Source organism: Gopherus evgoodei, chromosome 2 (genome assembly GCF_007399415.2).
Source record: "Gopherus evgoodei ecotype Sinaloan lineage chromosome 2, rGopEvg1_v1.p, whole genome shotgun sequence".
In the NCBI taxonomy this organism is placed as follows: domain Eukaryota; kingdom Metazoa; phylum Chordata; order Testudines; family Testudinidae; genus Gopherus; species Gopherus evgoodei.
The window spans coordinates 132,457,375-132,470,238 of record NC_044323.1 but is presented as its reverse complement, the minus strand read 5'-3'; the positions used below and the strand labels follow the sequence as shown (position 1 = coordinate 132,470,238).

At 44.0% G+C, this 12,864-nt stretch overlaps 1 protein-coding gene across 1 annotated transcript in view; it reads left to right on the top strand.

Annotated features, from left to right (window-relative positions):
* The window catches only part of CTNND2 (catenin delta 2), a 1,223,799-nt gene that overhangs the window by 924,117 nt on the left and 286,818 nt on the right, over positions 1-12,864 (top strand). The window contains 1 exon segment of the mRNA XM_030551717.1: positions 366-498. Within this exon segment, the coding sequence (XP_030407577.1) occupies positions 366-498 (133 nt within the window).

Below are 12,864 nucleotides of genomic sequence, written 5' to 3'. Positions count from 1 at the left end.
TTAATTAAGTGCGCGTGTGTGCACGTGTGTATAATTATTTTTCTTTCTTCATTTCATCTTTATCAGAGTTTTCTGTAATGCATTATATTTAGATTATGTTAAAATTTACATGGGCCTTTGATGAGAGAATAAATAATTCAGATTAAACCTACCTTTCTATAATGTGTTAGAAAGATAGCAGTAAAAAGGGGGGAAAGTTCTATGTTCATGTTCTTTCTGGCATTGATAATAACAAAACAAATAAAATCAGAGTTTTATCTATGCATATCTAACTGTATTGGTGGGTGAATCATTGCCACATTGAAGATATTTATTCACTGTTGTCAAGTTCTCTGCTGAGGATACTCTTGTTTCTTTGTGTACAGGGAGTTTGGATGGAGAGATCCTGAACTTCCTGAAGTTATACAGATGCTACAGCATCAGTTCCCTTCAGTACAGTCCAATGCCGCAGCCTACTTGCAGCATCTCTGTTTTGGAGACAATAAAATAAAAGCAGAGGTAAGACACTTAGAGATTTTTTTTTAAATGTCTTTGTCTGCTAATTGCCACCAGAAATTTTGTATTATTTTTAAAAAAGCTTCAAGGGAAATCATGTATATATTCATATAACCTGTATATTCAAGCTTTTAAATCATCATTATCATCACAGAAAGTGAGTTGCATAAAATGTTATTGAATCAGACCCTTGGATGACTCATTTGTTTAGATTTGATTATTTTAAATTGAATGTGAGGTATTCGAATGTTCTGGCAGCCTAGGTGTCCAATAAGCAACTAATGGCATGATCTTGCTTCCACTGAAGTCATAGGAATTTTGCTTTTGATTTAAATTGAAGCAAGATTGGGGCCTAAATAAAAGAAAAATTGAAATACATAAATAAATGTGTAACGTGTGCTACATTCCAAATCGAAACAAGAACACAAAACATGAGGCAGTAAAAAGGGTTTGGGGCCCAAACTCTGTTTTAATTTATACTAGTATAAATTAGGAGTAAATCTATTGAGTTGAATCTTGCCTGAACAAGAAATTCAAGGTTTGGCCCAAGATTTTTTGCCTGCAAAAACCAAACGTATTATTTCATTATTTCACCCATTTTTTTGGAAATAATTCTAACAAAAATAAAAACTGAAAAGCAGATGGATCAGTACAATTTCTGTCTAAAGCCTCACAAAAACCATAGGCCCAGATCGTCAGCTCTCGCTGGCCCATACTTGGCATTTGTGGGGGAGAGAGACCTTTGTGCTCCCTTGATCTCTGTGGCTGCTGGTAGCCAACTCAGCTCCTGTCACAAATTTAAAACAGCCATAGAGGTGTTCTAAAATTATCCCAGTGCAGCACTGCTCCAAACACTCCTCCCTCCACCATCCTCACCAGAAGAGCCTCCTATATGAGCTGTACTCCATCCTGGGATTCCTCCATAAATGTGGAATTCCCAGGTGGGAAAGATTTTTCCAAAGCAGCCTAATAGGATTGTATTGGTCCAAGGAACTGTCCCACGATTTTTTGAGGAAAGTTAAAATAAAATATTTTTCCCTGTCTGAAAAGAAGTCCATAACTGCAATAAACCTATACTCCCCCTCCCACACCCTTCTTACCCTTTTCTCTCATTCCATCTCCACTGCTCAGTCTTTCATTAAAAGGATTGATTCATCTCTTCAGGTTTCCCAGAAAGACAGTTACATGATTATGGCAATTTATTCATTGTACGACCACTGCTTCCTCCTGTTAGTCATGGATGGGGAGCCTTTGGGCAGCTGCCCAACTGAAGGGAAGGAAGTTGTTTGTTTTGTTGCCTGCTGTGTATGGAAAATCTCTTTAAGAGATAGGCTGTTGTAGGTCTGACCTGTCCGATTAGGACATCAGCCTTTAACTATAGTTTAAGGCTTCAGAGTAATGAGCTTGTTGTTCTTTGTATGTGTGTGCGTGTACTGATATAGGCATATAAGGTACCACAGTGCTCAGCATCACTCTTATATTTTGCTGCAAAAAAGATAACAAATAAAATAAGAGATTTTGCTGGTGATGGTGGTGTGTTTTTTCCTTTATTGGTTCTTCCCCAGGCCCTTGATAGATTTGTACCTCTGCAACAAGCAAGATGCATTTGACGGCAAGACAAAATCATTTTTGTAAAACAGTGCTCATGAGAATATGCTTTCAAACTGCTGCTGGTGGTGCTATAGATCTTACTAACAAACAGTGGATTCTGTCTCTTTTTCTTTAGCTTTATGAAGAGTTTTTAACCTAAAGTATGCAAAGTCAGCAAGCTCCTTATTAATGATAATATGTAAAAGTACCGGAAAATTCTTATTTATAGCACTCTGATTTCCTCGAATGAAAGGTGCTTTATGGGCATCTCTACAGTGCAGCTGGGAGAGAGCCTCATACTCATAGACAGACTCATACTAACAGGGCTCAAGCTAGCATGCTAAAAATAACAGTGTGGACTCATAGACTCATACACTTAGGCTGCAGCTCAGACTGTCAACCCTACCTAAATTCCTAGGCTTGAGAACCTGAACTCCAACTAAGCCTCAGTGTTCACACTGCTGTTTTTAGTGCATTGGTGCCCATATTTAGTGCAAATATAGTGCCCATCTTTAAAAAAGGGAAGAAGGAGAATCCGGGGAACCAGAGCCTCATTTCAGTCCCTGGAAAACTCATGGAGCAGGTCTCATGGAAACCATTTTGAAGCACTTGGAGGAGAGGGAGGTGATCAGGAACAGTCAATATGGATTCACCAAGGGCAAGTCACGCTTGACCAACCCTATTGCCTTCTGTGGTGAGATAACTGGATATGGGGAAAGCAGTGGACATGATATATCTTGACTTTAGCAAAGCTTTTGATACGGACTCCCACAGTATTCTTGCCATACCTAAAAAAGTATGGATTTGATGAATGGACTGTAAGGTGGATAGAAAGCTGGCTAGATTGTTGGGCTCAACTGATAGTGATCAATGGCTCAATTTCTAGTTGGCAGCCGGTATCAAGAGAAGTTCCCCAGGGGTCGGTCCTGGGGCTGGTTTTGTTCAACATCTTTATTAATGATCTGGACGATGGGATTGCTGGAGAGTAGGGATAGGGTCCAGAGTGACCTAGACAAATTGGAGGAGTGGGTCAAAATAATTCTGATGCAGTTCAACAACAACAAGTGCAGAATACAGCACTTAGGATGGAAGAATCCCATGCACCGCTACAGGCTGGGGACCGACTGGCTAAGCAGCAGTTTTTCAGAAAAGGACCTGGGGATTACAGTGGATGAGTTAGCAGTGTGCTCTTGTTGCCAAAAAGGCTAATGGCATATTGGGCTGCATTGTAGGAGCATTGCCAGCAGATCAAGGGAAGTGATTATTCCCCTCTATTCGGGACTGGTGAGGCCACATGTGGAGTATTGCATCCAGTTTTGAGCCCCCCACTACAGAAAGGCTGTGGACAAATTGGAGAGAGTCCAGTGGAGGGCAATGAAAATGATCAGAGGGCTGGGGCACATGACTTATGAGGAGAGGCTGAGGGAAGTAGGCTTGTTTAATCTGCAGATGAGGAGAGTAAGGGAGGATTTGATAGCAGCCTTCAACTACCTGAAGGGTAGTTCTAAAGGGAATGGAGCTCAGCTATTCTCAGTGGTGGCAGATGACAGAATAAGAAACAATGGTCTCAAGTGGCAGTAGGGGAGGTCTAGGTTGGATATTAGGAAACACTATTTCACTAGGAGGGTGGTGAAACACTGGAATGGGTTACCTAAGGAGGTGGTGGCATCTCCATCCTTAGAGGTTTTTAAGGTCAGGCTTGACAAAGCCCTGGCTGGGATGATTTAGTTGACGTTGGTCCTGCTTTGAGCAGGGAGTTGGACTAGATGACCTCCTGAGGTCTCTTTCAGCCCTAATCTTCTATGATTCTAAGCCTATCTGTCTGGGTTGAGAGGCTTGTTCCCAGCTGCAGTGTGGACATATCCTATAAGGTCCTGATTCAGCAAAGCACCTAAGCACAAACTATGTGTGTGTTTTAGGCTCAAAACTTTGCCTAAATGGGGATGGGATTATTCTGGTGCTTAGAATTAAGTATGTGCTTAAGTACTTTGCTGAATCAGTGTCTTATAGATCACCTTTCCCTGGAGGAACTCAAAGTGCTATAAATAAGACTATGTATTATTTCAGATCTCAGGCTGACTTATTTGGGATTAATCATGTGCTTACAGTTAAGGTATGTCTACACTTACAACACTACAGTGGCACAGTTGCACTGTTGCAGCCATCGGCATAGGTAATCCTCCTCCCCAAGAGACGGTAGCTAGGTCAACTGAAGAATTCTTGCAACAATTTAGCACAGTCTACACAGGGACTTAGGTCTCCTTAACTTTGCCACTCTGGGGTGTGGATTTTTCACAGTCCTGTGTGATGTAGTTATGCCAACCTAATTTTCTAGTGTAGACCAGGCTTTAGATGTGCATACAAGTAGCTTGCTAAAGCCAGACCTAAACAAGGGTACCTGAGAACAGAATTGGACTTGTTCATCCTCTCCAGATATAATGCATTTGTATTCTTTCAGATGATTGTAGAACTTGTTTTCCCTGTCTAAATTTCTTGCCTGTTGAATTAACCAGGATTAAGAGACTTGCTCACCAATAAGATTAGCTGCATGGTTCTGTACAGTTACAAGGAAATGGAAAGGTTTCAGTGGAGTGTGCAGGAGAAAGAAGGGCACAGCCAGGCTCATCCAGAAAATGATTTTCACTCTACAACTTGCAATATCTTTGGAATTAATGATTTAAGACTTTGGATCCCCAAATATAATGCAAGAAATCCAAATTCAACACAAATCCAAATCCATTGAAAAGTAGAAAATTACTACTCTACTTTATTAAATAAATAGGTTTAAAGAGGGGCAAACAGCTTGTGTTGCAGGAGCAAGAAGATGGCCCAGGTGGTGTTTGGGGATTTTGAGAAGGGAGTGAGTAAAGGAAAATCTGAATGAAGGAGGTGATATTTATGACTCCTGGTAGACTGCATGGAGAAGGTCAGTTCATAAAGGCTTACTGATTAATTTATAAGGTTTGTTATTATTTTTAATTTGTATGTCCCCAGAGTATTGTATGGGCATATCTAAAACCAAAAAATGAATCCAAAGAATGAGTGGATGTAATTCTGTGGCCTGTGCTATGCAGGAGGCCAGACTCAGGTGATCATAATGGCCCCTTTGACCTTAAAATCTATATATGAAATAATGTTTCAGCTTTTGGTGTCATCTTCAGAGCCAGAGTGAAACAAAACTGGAAAGTGCACAGAATCTCTCCTGCAGAGTTTGGTAAGCCCAGGGTGCTACACAACATGCCACCACATTGCTGTTACAAGAGAAATGCTTTAGAGGTACCATTCACACACTTGTTATGACCATTTTTATTTAGATAGCATCTGTACTGGAGTATAATTTATACCATATTTTCCATCTAAGGGCCTGGCTACACTAGAGAGTTGCAGCGCTGGTGAGGGGGTTACAGCGCTGCAACTTAGGATGTGGCCACACTTGCAAAGCACGGCCAGCGCTGCAACTCCCTGGTTGCAGCGCTGGCTGTACACCCGGTCGAGCCTCGGGTGTAGCGATTCCAGCGCTGGTGATCCAGCGCTGGTCAGCAAGTGTGGATCCCACCAGCGCTTTTATTGACCTCCGGGGTATAAGGAGATATCCCAGAATTCCTGTCCACAACAAACCGGAAGAAAGGGAGAGCTCGGAGTTCAGCCAAACTGCTTATTTAAAAAACAAACACAGCTCCTGTTTGCTGAGCGAGCGGAGGCAGGCAGGGCAATTACTTTGGAATGTTCACAGCTGTTTGCTTGAAGAGAGAAACAGCACGCTCACACGGCAGAGGGGGAGGGGGAAGTCCGTGTTCAGCAGTTGCTTATCTGGTCTGATGGGTATTTAGGAATGCATAATTTCCATTTAGTGAATGAGAGAGGAGTGGGGGAAGGGGGTCAGATCTTTTAAAATGATTGAAGGTAGGCACTGTGTGTCTTCCAGTCCTTAGAACTTGCAAGGCAGGGAGCTGAGAACAGTATCAACTCCAAAAATCCATTCTGTCTGTCTCCTCCACGCTCCCTGTCACATTCCACCCCACCCCCCTCTTTTGAAAAGCACGTTGCAGCCACTTGAATGCTGGGATAGCTGCCCACAATGTACCACTCCCAACAGCGCTGCAAATGCTGCAGATGTGACCACACTGCAGCACTGGTAGCTGTCAGTGTGGCCACACTGCAGCGCTGGCCCTACACAGCTGTACAAACACAGCTGTAACTACCAGCGCTGCAAAACTGTAAGTGTAGCCATACCCTAAAAGAGGCAGTTTTATTAATAATCATTCATCCTTGCCCAACCACCCTTTCACAATGCCTGCTTTGTTCTTTAGATGGTTATAAAATCTTTGGGCCCCAGCCATGTGTGAGTTCAATGAGACTACCTACGTACATCAAGTTAATCCCAGCTGCTTGCAGGATCAGAGCCCTTTACGTTCTATTCTAGAAAGACAGCGTCTACTTAAAAAATTGTCAGTTAAAAAAATAATAATTGCAGGTACTACACTTGTTCTTAAGACTCCTGCCAATATTTGTGCTTTTACAATTATGCTTTCCTCTTTTATACAAAGAAATTTCTCTCCCCAATCACTGTGTGAAAGGCCACAAAAAAACAAGAGAAATGTATTAATTGTGCAGAGGAAAACATTGAACCAACTATATTAGAAAAGTCAAATGAATACAGTAAACAAAACGGAGGAAAAAATAAAATATTTTTCTCTAATCTCTTTTAGTTAAAGTAACCTTGGGTGTTACTTGTAACCATAGAAAATAAAAACAGCTTTCATACAGAAGTATAATTTTAAGATGATAGCTCCCTTTTAAATAAAGCCGTATTTTTTCATAAATCCAAAGTTCTTATCATTCTTTTTGTCAAGAACAAGAAAAAGGCTTAAGCTTTGAATACCTGCCTCTCTAACTTGGTAACTATTCTCTTATCCAGAGAGATCTGCAGATGCCCTTGTCCTGTCTGCTAAAAGGACATTCTGCAAAGAGGATTTCTGTTTCATGGGAAGAAGCCTCAGGGGGTTTCATAGGTGTCAAAAGCCATTTGCGCATTCACAGAGCACTTATTGTGTCTATTGCTTTTGTATTTTTAGGGGAGGGTTTTCATTTTTTCCCTTCCAACTTTCATAATGGTATTTAAATATTGGAGTGAGATAAATAATTGTGAATGTTATATATAAGAAAACAATTTCTCTTCTTTGCAACATTTTAAAAAATTAAAATTAAAATCAAGGCTTGTTTTTTTTTTTAAAGCATGATTAGATTAATGTTTCCATTTCTGCAGATGCAGCTTTTAAAGGTTCCCTCAAATTGCACTTTTGCATAGGTGCCTCTCTCCTCTAAAAGAACAAGGAGACGACAAACATGGCTACCCCCCTGTTACTCTAATAGCTGAGTATCTAACTATGGCAGACAATGGGCCATATAAACAGTTCATTAACTCTTTGGTCAGTGGTACATCCTCTCTAGTCCTCTGCTCCTGCCCTAACTCTTTAGATTATCTCAGAATCACCAGAGGAGAATTGAGGAAGCCTCTTTTATGTGATTATGACTGAGAGATGGATTTTCTCTCCTAGTGGGCGGTGATCAACCCCCAGTGCGAAGTCTCACCTGGATCGGTGAGGACAGAACATACAGAAAAAATACAACTGCATCTCTCATAGAATCTGCATCCCAGAATACTTCAGAGAGTTAAATGAGTCAATTATAGATGTTCATTGATAAATAATGGCTGAGGAGAGGGCAATTAAGAGGCAAAGGCAAGGGAGAAAAGATTTGTTTTCAGCTGAGATTTGAAAATGAATGGAGAGTTGATGAGGCAGAAAGACATAGGAAGGCTCTTCCAGATGGCAATTGCTGCTGAGGAGAAGGCTCTCACACCAACAATGGTGCGTTTGTATGTAGAGACAGAGAGGAGCCGGTCCTAGATGACCAGAGAGAAAAAGCAGGGGAGGTAGAAAGAGAGGAGCATTTTAGACTAGTCAGTAGAGGACTTTTTTTTAAAAGAACACTTTCTATTAAACACAGGATTCATTCTTCTAAAGCAATTTCTCTTCCTTTAAAGACATCTAACTCCTTTGTATGAGGTCACCATATAAAGGGATTGAATTGTGCAGTTTCACACGCCAACACCATTTTGTTCTGATGGAAAATGGCAACCAGCCATCAGCTGCAAAGGTATAACAGGTCACTGAGGATTTTGGCTCCAATGACTCTTTTCTGTAAGCTGGAAAATTAATTTCAGCTATCAAAGCCATAGCTCTTAGTGCTTGAAGATTTCATACCAGTGTTTGTGCAAGGATGTGAAATAAAGGGGTAGTGACTATTGAACTCACCTTCTTATTGCCTTTCCTTATGTCCTTAATAAACCCGGCTGGAGATAACAACCTCCTTTTACTCTAGGAGAGTATATGTTTTTGCTCTCTTACAGCACACTATCTTCGAAATAAAGCAGCAGTACGGATTTTAGTTTATGACAGTGCAATACTGAATAAAGAGAGCATGAATGTATGTTGGATGCATTTATTTCCCCAAATCCCATCATTCCCCAAATTCATTAATTTGTGTTAAATCTTTTTTTCGAGTGTGACAAAGTTCCTCCTCTACGTTGGTGGGTCTTGCGCTTATTAGCAGATTTGCTCACCTCAGTCATCTTCCCCACAGTCTGGATCAACTCCTCCTGTGTCTGATCAAGAGTTGGGAGGTTTGGGGGGAACCCGGGCCTGCCCACTACTCCGGATTCCAGCCCAGGGCCCTGTGGATTGCACCTGTCTATAGTGCCTCTTGTAACAGCTGCATGACAGCTACAACTCCCTGGGCTACTTCCCCATGGCCTCCTCCAAACACCTTCTTTATCCTCACCAAAGTACCTTCCTCCTGGTGTCTGATAACACTTGCATTCCCTAGTCCTCCAGCAGCACACCCTCTCACTCTCAGCTCCTTGTGCCTCTTGCTCCCAGCTCCTCACATGCACTTCCTCTCCTCTAGCTCCTCCCCGCCTGACTGGAGTGAGCTCCTTTTTAAACCCAGATGCCCTGATTAGCCTGCCTTGATTGGCTGTAGGTGTTCCAATCAGCCTGTCTGCCTTAATTGGTTCTAGCAAGTTCCTGATTACTCTAGTGCAGCCCCTTCTCTGGTCACTCAGGGAACAGAAAACTATTCACCCAGTGACCAGTATATTTGCCCTCTACCAGACTCTTGTACCCCCCGCCCTTTCACTGCGAGCCGGCTTCACGATCTGCAGCCGGTTCTGTTCCAGACTGCGCCAAGGAAACATCTGTACACGCTCGTGCTCCACACTCTTCACTACCTCACCCTTGCGTCCCGCCCTGATACCAAATGTTGGGACTTCCTGCCACCTCTCGAGGGTGAGAAGCCCCAGTGGGCCAGCTTATACTCTGCCCTGGTCCCAAGGCCTGCCGGGGATGTCAGTTGGCGGCTCCTTCATGGGGCCATGAGCACAGGTGTATACTTGGCGCGGTTCACCCTTGTCCCCAACACCTGCCCTTTTTGTGGCGTGAAAGAGACCCTGGCGCACATTTATTTAGAGTGCCCCAGATTGCAACCCCTTTTCCGGCTCCTCTTGAATATCTTATTGCGTTTTTGGTTGCACTTTTCCCCTCAACATTTTATCTATGCACTCCCCATCTGTGGCCCCACAAAGTCGCGGGATCTTCTTATCAACCTCCTCTTGGCCCTGGCCAAACTAGCCATCTATAAAACCAAGGAGAGGAGGTTGGCCGACGGGATTTCCTGCGACTGTGGGGCCTACTTCTGCTCCTCCGTCCGTTCACGCATCCGGGCAGAGTTCCTCTGGGCGGCGTCCACTGCCTCCCTTGACGCCTTCGAGGAGCAGTGGGCGTTGTCCGGGGTTCTCTGCTCGGTGTCCCCATTAGGTTCCCTTCGTTTAGCCCTATGACTTCACTCCCGATCCTGTTTCTTCATTAGTTGTCTCACAAAATCATTTGGTGTCACAAACCTGTGGATCCTCCCCTTAGGCTGGGGGGAGGTCCTTTAGAAGTGGGCGGGCTTCACCCGCCCACCTCCTGGATGCCAATAGGACCAGACTCTTGTACCCCACTGGTTTGGGTCTGTCAGACAAGGTTTTCCTGCAGCTTTCTTTTATCAGTCTCTTAAAATTACTTCAGAACATTGTCTATGTTTTTTTCTCTGTCATGTAGTGTGCACTGACTGTATTTCATTAACTTCTTTGTTTCCAAGAGTATATGTGCAATGCACAGCAAACCCAGGCTCTTACCCAGATTTGAGCCTTGGCCTCTCCTACCATCCTTACAGAAAAACTTCTGACCTGAATTTCAAGCTATTTTAGGTCTGGACTAGCTTGATCAGCTGGGAGTCTGGGTTAGAATACAGAATCCACTTTAAATAGGGCTGAAACCTGCCCACTTTGCAGTGTGGACACAATCTTAATCACTTGAGTGCTGACAGTCTTAGGCCTGGTCTACACTACGCATTTAAACCGAATTAGGAGCATTAAACCAAATTAACCCTGCACCTGTCAACACAACGAAGCCCTTTATATCGATATAAAGGGCTCTTAAAACTGAATTCTGTACTCCTCCCCAATGAGGGGAATAGCGCTGAAATCGGTATTCCCATGTCGGATTAGGGCTAATGTGGCCGCAATTCGACGGTATTGGCCACAGTGCACCATTGTGACTGCTCTGAAAAGCAATCTGAACTCGGATGTACTGGCCAGGTAGTTAGGGAAAGGAAAAGCCCCGGGAACTTTTGAATTCCATTTTCTGTTTGCCCAGCGTGGAGCGCTGATCAACACAGGAGGCCATGCAGTCCCAAATCCAAAAAGAGCTCCAGCATGGACCCTATGGGAGATACTAGATCTGGTCGCTGTATGGGGAGACAAATCTGTTCTATCAGAGCTCCGTTCCAGAAGATGAAATGACAAAGCATTTGAAAAAATCTCCAGGCTATGATAAGCAGAAGTGACAGCAGGGACTCAACACAGTGCTGCGTGACAAGCGTAATGGAAAGCCAAAGAATCAAATGGACGCTCATGAAGGGAGGGAGGGGGGACGGAGGACTCTAGCTATCCCACAGTTCCTGCAGTCTCCGAAAAGTATTTGCATTCTTGGCTGAGCTCCCAATGCCTGAAGGGTCAAAAACATTGTCGCCAGTGGTTCAGGGAATATGTCATTAGTTTACTCCCCTCTCTCCTCATGAAAGAAAAAGGAAAAAAATTGTTTCTTGCCTCTTTTCAATGTCACCGTATGTCTACTGGATGCTGCTGGTGGATGGGGTACTGCAGCGCTAAACAGCAGCATCCTCTCCCCTCCCCTCCCCGGTGGCAGATGGTATGGTACAATATGACTGATAGCCGTCCTCATCATCATCCTGTGAGTGCTCCTGGCTGGCCTCGGTGAGGTCGGCCGGGGGCACTTGGGCAAAAATGGGAATGACTCCTGGTCATTCCCTTCTTTAAGCTTTGTGTCCTGGAGATTCAGTCCTGGCAGATAGTGCAATAGGGCTGGTAACTATCCTTATCATAGCAGCTGGAGGCTGAGCTCCTCTCTCCTGCCCCCTTTCATGTCTAATGGAGATTCTGGACTATCATAGCAGTGGGAGGCTGTGCTCCTCTCCCCCCACACCCTTTAATGAGTAATGGAGATGTCCTGCCTGGAATATCATAGCAACTGGAGGCTGCCTCCCCCTCATTTTAACTCTCTAAAAAGTCAGTGTTTCTTATTCCTGCATTCTTTATTACTTCATCACACAAATGGGGGGATAACTGCCACGGTAGCCAAGGAGGGGTGTGGGAGGAGAGAAGCAATGGGTGGGGTTGTTGCAGGGGCACCCTCTAGAATGGCATGCAGCTCATCATTTCTGCAGGATCTCTGGGGCTCTGACCCAGAGTGGCTGTGCTCTCTGGTTCTCTAGTAGACTTGCCCCATATTCTAGGCAGGACTGAGTCTATTTTTAAACAAAACATAAAGAAGGGAATGACTTGGGAAGTCATTCCCATTTTTGTCCATGCGCCCCCGGCCAACCTCAGTGAGGTCAGCCAGGAGCACCCATGACAGCAGCAGACAGTACAATATGACTGGTAACCAGCATCGCCAATTTCCAAAGCAGCAGACGGTGCAATAGGGCTGGTAACCGTCTCTGCTACCTTGCAAAGGCAAATGAATGCTGCCGTGTAGCACTGCAGTACCGCGTCTGTCAGCAGCATCCAGTACACATGTGGTGACAGTGATAAAAGGCTAAACGGGCTCATGGTTACCATGCTATGGCATCTGCCAGGGCAATCCAGGGAAAAAGGGCGCGAAATGATTGTCTGCCGCTGCTTTCACGGAGGAAGGATTGAGTGACGACATTTACCCAGAATCACCCGCGACACTGTTTTTGCTCCATCATGCATTGTGATCTCAACCCAGAATTCAAATGGGCGGGGGAGACTGCAGGAACTATGGGAAAGCTATGGGATAGCTACCCACAGTGCAATGATCTGGAAGTCGACACTAGCCTCGGTACATGGATGCACACCGCCGAATTAATGTGCTTAGTGTGGCCGCATGCACTCGACTTTATACAATCTGTTTTAAAAAACAGGTTTCTATAAAATTGGAATAATCCCATAGTGTAGACATACCCTTAGGCAGACGAGTTCTCCCACTAATTGACACAATTGACTGGGCAAGAATCCTAGAATATCTCAGCATAAAGAGCCATGGGGTGTGCCCTCAGACACACACAGCAAGTGCAGAAACAGTGAGGACACAGTAATACAGGCAGAGCTCTATAATGAGAAAAATTCACAAC